This window comes from Purpureocillium takamizusanense, chromosome 4, assembly GCF_022605165.1.
Source record: "Purpureocillium takamizusanense chromosome 4, complete sequence".
In the NCBI taxonomy this organism is placed as follows: domain Eukaryota; kingdom Fungi; phylum Ascomycota; class Sordariomycetes; order Hypocreales; family Ophiocordycipitaceae; genus Purpureocillium; species Purpureocillium takamizusanense.
This window is the reverse complement of record NC_063071.1, coordinates 459,435-471,916: the sequence shown is the minus strand read 5'-3', so window position 1 is coordinate 471,916 and position 12,482 is coordinate 459,435. Positions and strand designations below refer to the sequence as shown.

At 58.8% G+C, this 12,482-nt stretch overlaps 6 protein-coding genes across 6 annotated transcripts; 4 read left to right on the top strand and 2 right to left on the bottom strand.

Moving 5' to 3' along the window:
• The first annotated feature begins 153 nt into the window (after nucleotides 1-153).
• JDV02_004797 (uncharacterized protein) lies at nucleotides 154-1,940 on the top strand. The gene has a single exon (XM_047986034.1). It carries the CDS (start codon nucleotides 384-386, stop codon nucleotides 1,797-1,799), a length of 1,416 nt encoding a protein of 471 aa, XP_047842014.1. The 5' UTR covers nucleotides 154-383; the 3' UTR covers nucleotides 1,800-1,940.
• Nucleotides 1,941-3,317: 1,377 nt separating this feature from the next.
• Nucleotides 3,318-4,805, top strand: JDV02_004796 (uncharacterized protein; the record flags this gene model as incomplete). The annotated part of the gene is made up of 1 exon (XM_047986033.1): nucleotides 3,318-4,805. The coding sequence occupies one exon, from the start codon at nucleotides 3,318-3,320 to the stop codon at nucleotides 4,803-4,805; it is 1,488 nt and encodes a 495-aa protein (XP_047842013.1).
• Nucleotides 4,806-5,460: 655 nt separating this feature from the next.
• JDV02_004795 (uncharacterized protein) lies at nucleotides 5,461-6,033 on the bottom strand. Its single transcript, XM_047986032.1, has one exon. The coding sequence runs from the start codon at nucleotides 5,842-5,844 to the stop codon at nucleotides 5,599-5,601; it is 246 nt and encodes an 81-aa protein (XP_047842012.1). The 5' UTR covers nucleotides 5,845-6,033; the 3' UTR covers nucleotides 5,461-5,598.
• A 286-nt stretch (nucleotides 6,034-6,319) lies between these two features.
• FAL1 (RNA helicase) lies at nucleotides 6,320-7,927 on the bottom strand. Its single transcript, XM_047986031.1, has 4 exons — nucleotides 7,772-7,927; nucleotides 6,674-7,714; nucleotides 6,450-6,623; nucleotides 6,320-6,395 (listed from the first exon to the last, which is right to left on the bottom strand). Exons 1-3 carry the CDS (start codon nucleotides 7,878-7,880, stop codon nucleotides 6,565-6,567), a joined length of 1,209 nt encoding a protein of 402 aa, XP_047842011.1. The 5' UTR covers nucleotides 7,881-7,927; the 3' UTR covers nucleotides 6,320-6,395; nucleotides 6,450-6,564.
• Nucleotides 7,928-8,104: 177 nt separating this feature from the next.
• sap61 (DNA ligase (ATP)) lies at nucleotides 8,105-9,931 on the top strand. Its single transcript, XM_047986030.1, has 2 exons — nucleotides 8,105-8,330; nucleotides 8,394-9,931. The coding sequence occupies exons 1-2, from the start codon at nucleotides 8,238-8,240 to the stop codon at nucleotides 9,810-9,812; spliced, it is 1,512 nt and encodes a 503-aa protein (XP_047842010.1). The 5' UTR covers nucleotides 8,105-8,237; the 3' UTR covers nucleotides 9,813-9,931.
• Nucleotides 9,932-10,082: 151 nt separating this feature from the next.
• SLX1 (Slx4p interacting protein) lies at nucleotides 10,083-11,664 on the top strand. Its single transcript, XM_047986029.1, has 2 exons — nucleotides 10,083-10,405; nucleotides 10,550-11,664. The coding sequence occupies exons 1-2, from the start codon at nucleotides 10,170-10,172 to the stop codon at nucleotides 11,319-11,321; spliced, it is 1,008 nt and encodes a 335-aa protein (XP_047842009.1). The 5' UTR covers nucleotides 10,083-10,169; the 3' UTR covers nucleotides 11,322-11,664.
• The last annotated feature ends 818 nt before the right edge of the window (nucleotides 11,665-12,482 follow it).

The following is a 12,482-nucleotide window of genomic DNA, read 5'->3' as shown; positions in this document are numbered from 1 at the left end:
GCGGACAAGGCAGAGACGGATGACGGGGGATACGTACTATGTGGTACGAAGTATGTAGCAGGCATTATGTCACTCTCACTCTCGAGTAGTTACGAAGTTACATGGTAAGCACCAATCCGTTCCATAACCCGGCCGCTAAATGAAGAATCCTCCCCTCTCTCCATCTCCCTCTCCGGACTTGTTCTCCCCGCCATGTTGTGTGTGTGCGCGCGCCTCGTCGCGACATCCAGCCACCCTCATTTACCTGTTGCCGACCGAATCGCTCTCTTTTCCAGCCCGTGATCACCTAGTACTCGACTGTTCATACGACACACAAGAAAGGGACCGGCCGCACCCTCATTGAGAACCTGATGGGTGCTAGCTCCCGCCCGTAGCCTCATGCAATGACGCTCTCTTCGCAGAAGCCGCTGCGGGGATTGTGGCCCCTGGCAGCACTGCTCTGCCTTGCCCTCCCGCTCCAGAGCGTCGCCGAGCCGGTTCAGTACTGCAAGTCTGGACACTCGACGGACGGCGAAGACGGCGTGGACTTTTGCGTCGGCCTCTCGCTCCATCGAAACGCCTCCACGGACGCGCACAATGCCTACATCACGCTGACGCACACCCGGCCGTCGCACTCCGCCGTGGGCTGGACGGCCGTGGGCATCGGCCGGACCATGATGGGGGCCTTGATGTTCGTCATGTACGGCGACCCGGCGGCGTCCGGCGAGAAGAAGCCTACCGTGAGCGTACGCACGGCCACGGGTCACACGTATCCGAACGTGGTGCCGCGCGAGAGAATGAACGGCGGAGACTGGCGGGTCATGCACGCCGAATGGCTCACCGACGGCGGGCAGCGCGACACCTCGACCGCGGTCGTGTCGCTCGTCTGCTACTCCTGCACGCTGTGGCCGGACGAGCCCATCTCGGCGTCGTCGACGGCGCAGCCCTGGATCTGGGCGTGGAACAAGGGCCAGCAGTTTGCGACCTTTACGGACAACGAACACCTCGCCATGCACGAGCCGCGGCCGGACAGCGGAGGCTATGGACACTTTTACGTCGACATGACACAGGCGGAGAGTGCGGGATCCAAGGAGCCGTCGCTGCCCGTCATCGATCCTGGCGTCGCCGCGGTGGGCGCCTCCGACAGCCCCAAGTCTACTGGCACTTCCAAGCCCAAGCCCAAGCCCATGTCGTTCCACGTCATTGTGATGCGCATCCACGGCGTGCTCATGATGGTTGCGTTCCTACTGCTCCTGCCGCTTGGAGTTCTTGCCATCCGGTCCGGCTCGCCGCGGTCGTTCAAGTACCACTGGATCATCCAGACCACCGCGTCGTTGGCCATGGCAGGCGGCCTGGCCGCCGGTCTGAGCATGCATCCGGAGATCAGCACGGTGCACCAGGTCGTGGGCGTATGCCTCGCCGGCATGGTGGTCGTGCAGATCTATCTCGGGTGGAGGCACCACGTCGACTTCGTCCGGATACGCCGGCGGACATGGATATCGCACGCGCATATCTGGGCCGGGCGGGTCTTTTTGGCCGGCGGCTCCGTCAACGTGCTGCTGGGCCTTGCGCTGAGCGGATACTCGCGCCTGTGTATGGCGATTGTGGCGGGTTACATCGTCGTCGGGGGCGTGGGCTTGACGTTTTGGATTCGCCGTCGCAACAAGAGCATGGCTGCAAAGTCCAATGGAGTGGTAGAAGGTGAGGAGGAGGAAGAGCAACTGGTTCCTCTCCAGAGCGACGAGTACTTTGTTGTGGCCGAGGACGGAGACGATGATGAATCAGACGATGCCCGGAAGTCGACTGAAAAGACTAGATAGAGTCAGTCGCACGCATGATTTCAAGTCGAAATAATGATGAGAGGTGGCGGACCATGCTTGTCCTCATGATCAACGAGAAGAGTTCGCCCTCTGCCGGGATTGCTTAGACACATTGGTCATCGGAACGTGCTTTGCAGCTGCAAAAACCCTGAAGCGAGTCGTGAGGTCCCAGTGACAGTGTCTTGATGTTCCCTGACGTCTTTAAAAGGAAAACGAACGGAGCCGGCCCCGGCAGGTAGAGAGACGACGCGCAACGCCTGCGGAGGGGCTGTGCCGCTACGGCCTCAGAATGTAACGTGTAGCGATGCAAATCGCCATGCCCCGCTGTCTCTGGAAGCTTCATCCCTTGCTGCGAGACCTGATTAGTGAAAAACGAATACGTATTAAGAAGCGCCGTTGCGGTATCGAAGCGCTGAACCAGCTGTTCAAGACGGCTCCTCTCCACCACCGGAGACGGCACGGCCAAAATGTCAAACCAAACCACCAGGCTAAGATCGGTGGGACTCATGAGGCTTATGCTTGTATTTCCATCGATGACAACGAAAAATACAATTGGCTGGTGGCGGGCGGCTGGTTTGATGTCTCCCCGGAGCACAGACTGAGCGCCGACTTGGCTAAGATGAACAAGACGTCAAGTGTATTTCGGCCCGTCGGGCTGGCTGGGCCAGAAAGCACTGGTTGCCTCATTGGGACAAAACTAACAAAACACTCAGCTCAGCCTGCCAAGGCGCCGTCGTTCATGCGGCGTCCGGGGTGCAGTCGACTTGGCAGGCACATCATTGCCGCAAGAAACAGACTGTCCGGGCTCACGTCCCCCCGGCTTACACGCAGCACCAACCCACTTACTAGTTATGTAAATAGGTTGCCTACCCACAGCACGGGCGGTCAGCTCCGACAACACCAGAACTAGCCCTGACGCGCCTTCCAGAGACTTTAGCCGAGAACCAGCAGTCAGTTCTTTTTGCTTACCGCGAATGAGGGCTCTTCTTGAAGGGGCTTCCAATTGTTCGTTTTGCAGGGGTTGCTCGGTGTAAATATTTCCCCGCCCCTGGTCATTGTTGAACGTAAGAGCACGCAGAGCCTCCGGGACAGTTGACAACCTTGATGTTGTAGAGAAAGGCTAAACGCCCGATGGCCCTGGGATGGCTTATTCGGAAATGAGGCACATGAGCAGCCCCGGATGACTGGAACCAGCCTTTGGTCACTTGTGCTTAATTTTAGCTCACCTGGCGTACGTACGTGGACAGAGCGATTGGAAACCGCGGATGGGGTTGACGTTGACTGGTGGCGGGTACCTGCGTGGAGGAGGTGTGGTGAGGCAAGAGGGTATAAGTCGAGGTCCTCTTCTCTCTGCCCACAAGTCGAACGCCTGCGTGTCTCAGTTTATATCATTGACAACTCGTCAACCTCGTTTTTTGAGGAAATCCACTCGTTTGAAACACTATTGTTTCGGTCACTCTTTTTCTTCTCTAAGAAACGTGCAGTTAGTAGCAACTTGGTATATATACCCTCCTCAGGATGAAGTTCCTCGTCCCCGTCGCTCTGGCGACCTTTGCAACTCTCGCCTCGGCAACGAACCACAACAACGACAACGACAACAAGGACGACAACAAATGCGACGCCCTGGAAGGCAAGATCCCCATCTGCGCCCAGCCCTGCGTCAACTTCGCCGCCAAGCAGTACTGCACGCCCGGCGACCTCGACTGCGGCTGCGCGCCCAAGACCATCGAGAAGATCATCGCCGACTCGGCCACCTGCGTCTCCAACGCGTGCAAGGGCCAGGGACCCGTGTTTCCCCCGCTGCGCACCTGGTGCCAGTGCATCGTCGGCGGGAAGCCCACGTCCACGCCCACGCACACGACGACCAAGAAGCCCACGCCCACGCCCACGCCTACCTGCGCGGCGGAGGCGTCCAAGGTTCCCCAGTGCGCCAACTCATGCGTAAACAAGGAGTTTGCCAAGATTTGCGACAAGGGCGACACCAAGTGCGGGTGCGTGCCTGGGAACCTGGACAAGATCATTGAGCGCTCGGCGGACTGCGTGGCCAAGGAGTGCAAGGGTCAGGGGCCGGTGTTTCCTCCGCTGCGGAACTGGTGCGATTGTATCAATGGAGGCAAGACGACGACGACGACGTCCAAGACGAGCACCTCCAAGACCAAGACGTCCACGAGTCACTCTCACACCTCGTCTCACACCTCTCACACCTCTCACACGGAGAGCCACACCTCTCACACAAAGACGCATAGCTCTCACACAAAGACGCATACCTCACACACCAAGACACACTCCGTGACGTCTTCGCATACTTCGGCAACGGCAAGCCAGACGTCGTCGACGACGACGAGCAAGCCCACCTCCTCCCACGCAACCTCCAACTCGACTACGACGACGTCCAAGCCCGCCCCCTCCTCCTCCAAGCCCGTCACCCTGACGTCGACCTTTACCACCACAAAGGTACACACTATCACGTCCTGCCCCCCGACGGTCACGGCCTGCCCGACCGGCGGAGTCATCACCGAGACCATCGTCACCACCACGACCTGGTGCCCCGAGACGGAAGCCCCTCCCGCGCCCACGAGCTCGCCCTGCGAGACGGAGACCGTCGTGCCCGTCCCCACCGGCCCGCCGGCCGAGACGCAGACTGAAGTTCCTGTCCCTACGGGTCCGCCCGCCGAGACGCAGACCGAGGTTCCTGTGCCTTCCGGCCCGCCCGCTGAGACCCAGACAGAAGCTCCCGTCCCTACCGGTCCGCCTGCCGAGACGGAGACGGAAGCTCCTGTGCCTACGGGCCCGCCCGCCGAGACCCAGACCGAGGTGCCCATCCCCACGAACCCGCCGGTCCCTACTCAGGTCACCCCCGGCCCTGGCGCCCCAGGCGGCAACTCGACCGTCACGTCGTCGCCTCACCCTCCCGTCGTCACCGCCGCAGCCGCCATGATGCAGCGCAGCGGCACCGGGCTCGTGGTCGGCGCTGTCGCCCTCTTTGCCGGCTTTGCTTGGCTCTGAGAGTGAAAGGCCTGAGTTTTTGCTCGCTCGCTCGCTCCATGCCACCACGGTCTCACAAGCTTCACGCCAGCAGACTTCATGTTGGGGACTGGAGGGAGGCTCCTTACGCCCCGAGTAAATTTCACTTCTGGGAGATATGAATTTCTTTCACGTATTGGCTAGACGAGATGCCACGCACGCACGCTTGATGAAATGCTGAGCTATAATTCTACACAAGGCGGTTACACACGTACCTCTCAACCTCCCCGTCAATGGCATACATACATCTTTTTTGGTGTGACTGGAGATACATGGTGCGGAGTCTAATGCGGCGGGAGTGCCTCGGCACCGCATGATAACGGTGCGCATGGCAGTTTACGGGAGTACGTACTTGATAGCAATTTCATGATTGTGCCCAGTTCTCCGCATGTGCTTGCGCATGCAGTTTGATGGTCGGTCATGGTTTCGTCCGCACACGAGCCTGGAACATAGTTGGCCTGGGTACGTGTAGCAGGCCATGAACCATGTGGTAGCTGGAAAAGGGCTTCCAATGGAATCAATGGACAGCGTCGAGATGAAATTCAAGGAGATTACCGTAATTGAACATTATGATTTGGCAATTTCGTTTAGTGATATCCGATGATCACATAGCCACGTCACCCTTCTATGCCCAAGCCATGCTTCATCCGCAAAACAATACAATGAAAGCCCCCTCCCCGCCCCCGTCTGCTTGCTAAGCCATTCTCAAAATTCCATTCCAGCATCAACGCCTGGTGTTCCTCCTGCCCCACGCTCCAATTTCCTCCATGTCGCTCTAGTTGTACACGACCTCGGAGCTGCTCGCCCACTCGCCGTTGACAGTCACCTGCACCGACGGGCCCGGCATGGCCACGTACTTGATCGAGTAGTCGCTGACCTTGGGCCGCAGGCCGCAGTTCTTGCACGGCGGGTCCCACTTCCCTTGGTTGATCCTGGTGATCGCGTTGCAGTGGCCGCCGTTGGGCCCCACGATGGCGCGGCACTGGAACGCATCCGTGAGGGTGAAGTCAATGTCTGGCATCTTGGGCGAAAAAGAAGAAGGTTTCTACGAGGCGGTTAGGCTACGAGGATGGGTAACCTGCGCGGTGGTTCGTTGGGGCTACGATAAGTTCGGGGCGGAGGGTTGCGAGATATCTCGTCGGCGACGGCGAAGAAGAAGAATAGATATCGTCGGGAGCATCGTCGACGGCTCTGGCTTTATATAGGCTGGGGACATGAGCAGTGAATCAGCGACTCCGAGAGACAAGTCGAATGTCGAAACGGCAGTGGATGGGCAAGATGGATTTTCATCACCCCATGACAAGGTGATAAGGTGCTGGAGGAACCTCGTAGCGCATTGAAGTGAACTTGACAATTCTTTAGGGTGAGCCTGGCCACAATACGTATGGAGGCTACGGTGACATATGGTAGCTGCGCATCTCAAGGGCCAAGAAACATCTGATTCCAAGCTGTACGAAGCTGATTGTCATAAAGTCAAAGGCTTGGGCCTTAATGACGGGCATTCGTGTCTCCATAACTGTCCGTTTAAATCGCAGCATAGGCTGCCCGGTGGTTCCCTATAGTCGGTCCAATCTACAGGGCACATGTTAGCTTGCACATCACCACAAGCGAGGACGGAGCACCCACCTAATCCTACAACGTACCCATTTCCTCCACTCGGATCGGCCAGCTCCCCACGGAGCGGCGTTTTTACTGTCATTTCAGATTCACACCGTAACGCCATGTGCGTTTTTGTCGGAGATTAAGCGATGAGATCGGCAACGTTCATCGGCATCTCATCGATTTGTGTCGAGTAGTACACTGAGAGGGGTCAGGAATACAGCTTGGCTGAAGCGGGCAATGCCACTTACACTCAATGTCGCGAAGGATGCGCACATCTTCGGTGGTAACAAAGTTGATTGCCACGCCCTTGCGACCGAAACGGCCACTGCGACCAATGCGGTGAATGTAGTTCTCACGGTTGCTGGGCAGGTCGTAGTTGATGACCAGGCTGACCTGCTGGACGTCGATTCCGCGAGCCCAAACGTCAGTCGATATCAAGACTCGGCTGTTGCCCTGTCTGAAATCCTGCATGATGCTGTCGCGCTCCTTTTGCGGCATGTCGCCATGCATGCTGCTCACAGTAAAGTTGGCCTCACGCATCTTGTCTGTCAACCAGTCGACCTTGCGGCGTGTGTTGCAGAAAATGACCGCCTGGGTGATGGTGAGGGTGTCGTAAAGATCACAAAGGGTATCAAACTTCCAATCCTCCTTCTCCACGGCGATAAAGTACTGTTTCAGGCCCTCGAGGGTCAGCTCGTCACGCTTGACCAGGATGCGCACGGGATCCGTCATGAACTTGGTCGTCATGTCGAGCACGTCGTACGGCAGGGTGGCGCTGACGACAACGACTTGGGTCGCCGGCGGAAGGTAGCGGTAGACGTCGTAGATTTGTTCGCGGAAGCCCTTGTTGAGAAGCTCGTCGGCCTCATCGAGGACCAGCATCTTGATGTGTCTGGTGCGCAAGTGGCGGCGGCGAATCATATCAGCCACGCGGCCGGGGGTACCCGAGACGATGTGCTGGCCGTAGTCGAGCTTGCGAATGTCTTCGCCAACGTTGGTGCCTCCGATGCAGGCATGGCACTGCACGTTCATGTAGTCTCCCAGTGCCATGACGACGCTCTGAATCTGGGTCGCCAACTCGCGCGTAGGCGACAAGACCAGGGCTTGGGTCTCGCGCACGGCCGTATCGATGACCTGAAGCATGCTGATGGAAAAGGTTGCCGTCTTGCCTGTTCCGGACTGGGCCTGGGCGATGGTATCGCGGCCCTTGCAGACCTGGACGATGGCTCGAGACTGGACGGCAGAGGGAGTTTCGTATCCGTATGCGTAGATGCCGCGCAGCAGACTCTCTAGTCAAGGGTGTCAATGAAAGCCTGGAGAATCGAGGGACATCCGATGGATAATACCTTTGAGCGACATGGACTCGAAAGTAGGATGGACCGTGACTTCCTTGGAGGTGGAAAACTCCATCCTCTCCTCCGCCTTGCGGTCAATGCCTCCTGCGCCTTCAGCCATGTTTGCGGTGTTTGGGTGGAAAGTTGTGTGTGCGTGCAGAAGGGAGATGCACCTCGCTTGCAAGAGCTGGCAGAAAAGTTTCGAGTCGTTGACCAGTTCGGGGGCAGCAAAGAAACGCCAGCGCCGGGATTACTTCGGCTGGCCGCCGCAGGCGCCGTCGTGTCGCGCGCCACCCGCCCGTCTTTGGCGCGCCAGCTGGCGTCGGCCGCTGGGAACTTTTTCCCAGCAAACACCACCTACCGACGACGTCGAAAGCCTGCTTCTCGCATCACCGCCACGCACCGCACGAAGCGCCTCACTCCAAAGCTGCGGTCGCATTAGCAACCCTCATCCACTTCCCCTGTCGATCATCTCGCAATGTCTGCCCTCGAGGCAGCGCGGAACATCCGCGAGGATCTCGAGCGCCTCGAACAGGGCATCTCGGATCGCGTACGGGAAGAGCCCAAGCATGTGCGTGCCCATGCACCCCTTCCATCGTCGCAAAATTATGTGTTATTGACAAGGGATGCAAAGATCCGCAACATTCTCAACAGAGATCACGAGGTGGCGCAGCTGCTTGGTGAGATCCAGAAGCAGGCTAGCAGCCTGGTTGACATCCTGAACGATGATATCGGCTTCACGGGGCAGGCTATGGAGGAGCTGAGCACCGGCGATCCATTCAGCAAGTTCTACAGTCAGATGGACACTCTTCGTGAGCATCACAACCGGTACCCGAACGAGCAGGCCGAGAACCTCGAGCAACGCTATCGACTGAAGCACGACTACACTGGCGCAACCGCCTCGATCGTCGACTCGCTCTTTTCCGGCGAAGAGGGCTTCGGCAAATACTTTGACCTCAACACCTGCCACGACGAATTTCTCAGCCTCCCCAATGTCAAACATCTTTCCTATCTCCAATATCTTGAAGAGTTCGACAACTTCGCCCCCAATCACGGCGGAGTGAAACGGGCCGAGAAGCTGACCGACCAGTACTTCAAGTACGTCGGGGACTTGGCCGAGTATCTAACTTCATTCCGGAAACGCACGAAACCCCTCGAGGATGTCGACAAGGTCTTGGCCGAGTTCGATGTCGAGTTTGGCAAGGCATGGAGCAAGGACGAGGTGCCAGGCTGGCAGTCCGAGGGCGGTTCCGCGAGTAGTGGCCCCAACAATCTCAGTAGCCCCGACGCTGTATGGTGCGACGATTGCGAGAAGGAGTTCAAGAACGAAAACGTTTACAAGAACCATCTGACTGGACGGAAACACGTCAAGGCAGCCGAGGCCAGGAAGCAGCACCAGGAGGCTGGCGACAACGAGGATGGCGGCCGATCAAATGGCGCTCTGTCAACAAAGCGCATCAAGGAGCGAGCCGTGGCAGAGCGTGAGCATCGAGTCAAGCGACTTGCCAGCGCGATGAGCACGGAACGCAGTGACACGCGAGTCAACGTCGAGCGCAAGCAGGGTATGACGGAGCGCGAGCGCCAGCAGGAGCTCGAGAACCTCAACAACATAACCGAGGAGCCGAGAGAGACGGAAGAGAACGGTCAAGAAGAAGGTGACGAGGGAGACGAAAAGATATACAACCCGCTGAAGCTGCCGCTCGCCTGGGACGGCAAGCCGATCCCCTTCTGGCTGTACCGACTGCACGGCCTAGGCGCAGAGTTCAACTGCGAGGTCTGCGGCAACTTTGTATACATGGGACGCCGGGCGTTCGACAAGCACTTTAGCGAGCCGCGACACATTTACGGCCTCAAGTGCCTGGGCATCACCAACGTCACCCTCTTCCGAGATATAACCAAGATCGAAGAGGCGTTGAAGCTGTGGGACAGGATTCAGAAGGAGCAGAAGAAGTCGAGGATTGACGACGGCAGCATCGTGCAGATGGAGGACAGCGAGGGCAACGTCATGCCCGAGAAGGTATACCTGGACCTGCAGAAGCAGGGTCTTCTGTAAGCGGCGGGCATGGCGGCGGTTCTTGGGAAGAAAAGCGGTGGTTACAACTACTAGATGTATTATAGATGTGGCCCTGACGGTACAGCCACGTGTATCTCGAATACCAACTTTTTGGAGCGCATTTCATGGCATCGCGAGAGCCGAGCATCACGGAGCGTGAGCGACTGCATTTGATGAGGCAGTCTGCTTGGCTTCCATGCGCGATTAGTCATTCGCCTCGGCACGCCTGGCTCTAGCGGCTGCCGGGGCGACAACAACACAACACCATCACACTGAGTTGCCAGCATCTCACTTCACAGCAACATCAGCCGTGAACGACGCCATGAGCTATCTCGCCACCGCCCGCCTGCGCCAGGCATGAGTCAAGTCACGAAGCCCCTGCCGGCCCTGTACACGGTCTACGTCCTGCGCTCTACCGTGCGCCACGCGTCGCTGTACATTGGCTCGACGCCGAACCCGCCACGGCGGCTCAAGCAGCACAATGGCGACGTCAAGGGCGGCGCGGCGCGCACGTCGCGGCACACGCTGCGGCCCTGGGAGATGATTGTCCTCGTGTCTGGATTCCCCAGCATGATTGCCGCGCTCAAGTTTGAGTGAGCAGAGCCCCGCTTCCCCTTCTTCTCCTGGTCCCTCTGTTCGTTATCCTTTCGCTATCCATCCGCGCGCGCAAAAAGAAGCAGCCGCGATATAGACCGCTTGGGAAATATGTGACTGACCCTCGGGTATTGTTTAAAAAGATGGGCGCTCACAAACCCGCACCTGTCGCTGCATATACCCGACGAGTCGCGGCTCGCCGTCTCGACGCAGCGCAAGAAGAACGGCATGCCCAGGCGCCCGCCGCACAGCCTCAACTCGGTCGTGTCGAACCTGCACCTCCTCACGGGCGTGCCGAGCTTCGCACGCTGGCCCTTGAACCTGCACTTCCTAGCGCGGGAGCCGCACGCGGCGTGGAAGACCTGGCTCGCGACGTTGGGCAAGCCCAGCAGGCCCGGGCTACGCATCCTGACCGACTATGATGTGCAGCCACCGCCGAGGAATAGTGGTGACCGCGACGGCGGCGGTAGCGGTAGCGGTCATAGTGGTGACGCCGCGGCGGAAGCGTCCCAGCGGGGCATATACGCCCTCCCGCTGGACTACAAGCCCCTCCGCGCGTACGTCGAAAAGGCGCACGACGTGGTGTCGTTTGAGCGTGAGGGCGCCTGCGTGCACTGCGGAGAGCAGCTCGAGTCGGGCCGGGGGCTGCACACCATGTGCCCCAACGACGGGTGCAGGGGCATGGGCCACCTCGACTGCTGGAGCAGGCACGCGCTTGCTGGCGACGAAGACGGGCAGCAGGGCGAGGTGATACCTGATGTTTGCGCGTGTCCGTCGTGTGGAGGCGAGGTGCGCTGGGGAGACATGATGAAGGAGCTAAGCCTTCGGGTTCGCGGGGCCAACGAGGTGGACAAGCTGCTTAAGAAGAAGAAGACGAGGAAAACGACGAAGACGACCGCACCGACGGTGGGTTGAGCGCTGGGGGCGCTGTATATCGCGAATTCTGGGACAGGGCCTTGGCATTGGGAGTATGGATCATCGACCGGGTTATTATAAAGGACGATGTACATGGCTGGGACTCACGGAGGATTGCTACGAAGGCCAATGTACATGTGCTGTAGGTCTGCTTGCACTTTTTTTCTCGCAGCGCTTCGGAGTAACTGCATCACGGAGGAATGTTTTGCGACGGCGCAGGTGCTGGAATCTCTTTCAGGGCTGCCCGGGATTTTTTCGCCTGAATACAAAGTACGCGAAGCGACAAATTTCCACTCCCTTTCTCGTCGTCATCAACTTGCAGCAATATCATCATCTACATCACAGACCGTGGACCATTTCATCTCGCGTGCTCAATGACCTGCCATGCATATGGTGGATGACGACCGGGGGGGTCGAGTGGCTGCGAGCCTCCTCCTCCACTGGCTGGGGAGACTCGCGGTTCATCCCCCCACTGGTTAGCCATCGCCGCCCCCCCTGGCTGGCGGCGGCGATGGGGCGGGGGGCCCACGGGGGGCCGCTGTTCTTGGCCGAAGGAAAAAAAAACTTCGAGACACACACTTTTCCAACTTCATCGGCCGCTGATTGGCCCGACAAGCCACCAGCATCGACCGGCCCCCTGCAAGTGCGGCGAGCGATATCAGAGCGCCCATGACGGGCGGCGTAACAAGTGTGTGCGTGCAGTGCAGGGTGCACGGCCACCAGCAGCGATATGGAGCGATGGAGTGACGACGACTCTTCGCTCCTGGGGGTGTGTAGTGTAGTGCAGTGTACGGTACGTGCGCGTGATAATGGCCTGCCTGCCTGCCCCGGTCATACTGTACTATTGCGGAGAGGATGATGCCTCGTCACTCTCCGTCACTCGACTGCATTGCCGCATTCGGACGACAACACCCACCCCCCACCCCCCAAAGGAGATGGCTGTCACGTCTGCCCATCATTTTCTCCTCGGCCCCATCGTCCCACGCGATTGGGCGTTGTCGACTGTCTTCTTACCCGTTGCGGATGCGCCGAGTAGTAGGTACGAAGTCGTAGTCAGGGTCGCCCCCCTCGGTGTGTGCATCGCGTTTGCGTGACACAGTCAGTCAGCCAGACAGCCAGCTGTCTGGGCCCGGGGGGGGGTTTCGTTGCCTCGTACTTGTC

Bases quoted from the DNA above. Each gene is read 5' to 3' on its own strand.
- JDV02_004797 (XM_047986034.1), top strand. From the start codon at position 384: ATGACGCTCTCTTCGCAGAAGCCGCTGCGGGGATTGTGGCCCCTGGCA.
- JDV02_004795 (XM_047986032.1), bottom strand. From the start codon at position 5,844: ATGCCAGACATTGACTTCACCCTCACGGATGCGTTCCAGTGCCGCGCC.
- FAL1 (XM_047986031.1), bottom strand. From the start codon at position 7,880: ATGGCTGAAGGCGCAGGAGGCATTGACCGCAAGGCGGAGGAGAGGATG. The intron at 7,715-7,771 runs GTATTATCCATC...ACCCTTGACTAG, and splicing joins CGAGTCCATGTCGCTCAAAG to AGAGTCTGCTGCGCGGCATC. The intron at 6,624-6,673 runs GTAAGTGGCATT...GACCCCTCTCAG, and splicing joins CATCCTTCGCGACATTGAGT to TGTACTACTCGACACAAATC.
- sap61 (XM_047986030.1), top strand. From the start codon at position 8,238: ATGTCTGCCCTCGAGGCAGCGCGGAACATCCGCGAGGATCTCGAGCGC. The intron at 8,331-8,393 runs GTGCGTGCCCAT...AGGGATGCAAAG, and splicing joins TACGGGAAGAGCCCAAGCAT to ATCCGCAACATTCTCAACAG.
- SLX1 (XM_047986029.1), top strand. From the start codon at position 10,170: ATGAGTCAAGTCACGAAGCCCCTGCCGGCCCTGTACACGGTCTACGTC. The intron at 10,406-10,549 runs GTGAGCAGAGCC...TTGTTTAAAAAG, and splicing joins ATTGCCGCGCTCAAGTTTGA to ATGGGCGCTCACAAACCCGC.